The sequence below is a fragment of the Pygoscelis adeliae genome, unplaced genomic scaffold, assembly GCF_000699105.1.
Source record: "Pygoscelis adeliae isolate BGI_AS28 unplaced genomic scaffold, ASM69910v1 C10133375, whole genome shotgun sequence".
In the NCBI taxonomy this organism is placed as follows: domain Eukaryota; kingdom Metazoa; phylum Chordata; class Aves; order Sphenisciformes; family Spheniscidae; genus Pygoscelis; species Pygoscelis adeliae.
This window is the reverse complement of record NW_008820574.1, coordinates 1-419: the sequence shown is the minus strand read 5'-3', so window position 1 is coordinate 419 and position 419 is coordinate 1. Positions and strand designations below refer to the sequence as shown.

The following is a 419-nucleotide window of genomic DNA, read 5'->3' as shown; positions in this document are numbered from 1 at the left end:
GAGGAGGTGGTGAGGATGAGGCTGGTGAGGACGATGAGGCTGGTGAGGATGACGACGATGATGAAGATGGTAAGGACGAGAACGAGGATTCGGAGGTTGGGGACGGTGAGGATGAGGATGGGGACGGTGAGGGTGATGAAGAGGCGGATGGTGAGAATGGCGAGGCTGATGATGTCAAGGATGGGGAGGATGAGGATGGTGAAGGTGACGATGAGGAAGATGGTGAGAGTAAGGAGGACGACGGTGAGGATGGTGAGGATAAGGATGAAGATGATGGTAAGAATGAGAACGATGAGGCTGAGGCTGGTGAAGAGGAGGGTGGTGGGGCTGAGGGTACCAAGGACGGTGAGGATGAGGAGGATGAAGCTGAGGATCGTAAGGATGAGGATGGTGAGGGTGAGGATGGCGGGGCTGAGGAT

General features: G+C 55.8%; 1 protein-coding gene across 1 annotated transcript; it reads right to left on the bottom strand.

The window, feature by feature from the left end:
- Positions 1 to 77: 77 nt before the first annotated feature.
- LOC103915133 (putative protein TPRXL) lies at positions 78 to 303 on the bottom strand (the record flags this gene model as incomplete). Its single annotated transcript, XM_009321933.1, has 1 exon — positions 78 to 303. A coding segment is annotated over one exon (226 nt), but the record flags the coding sequence as incomplete, so codon positions are not given.
- Between the last annotated feature and the right edge of the window lie 116 nt (positions 304 to 419).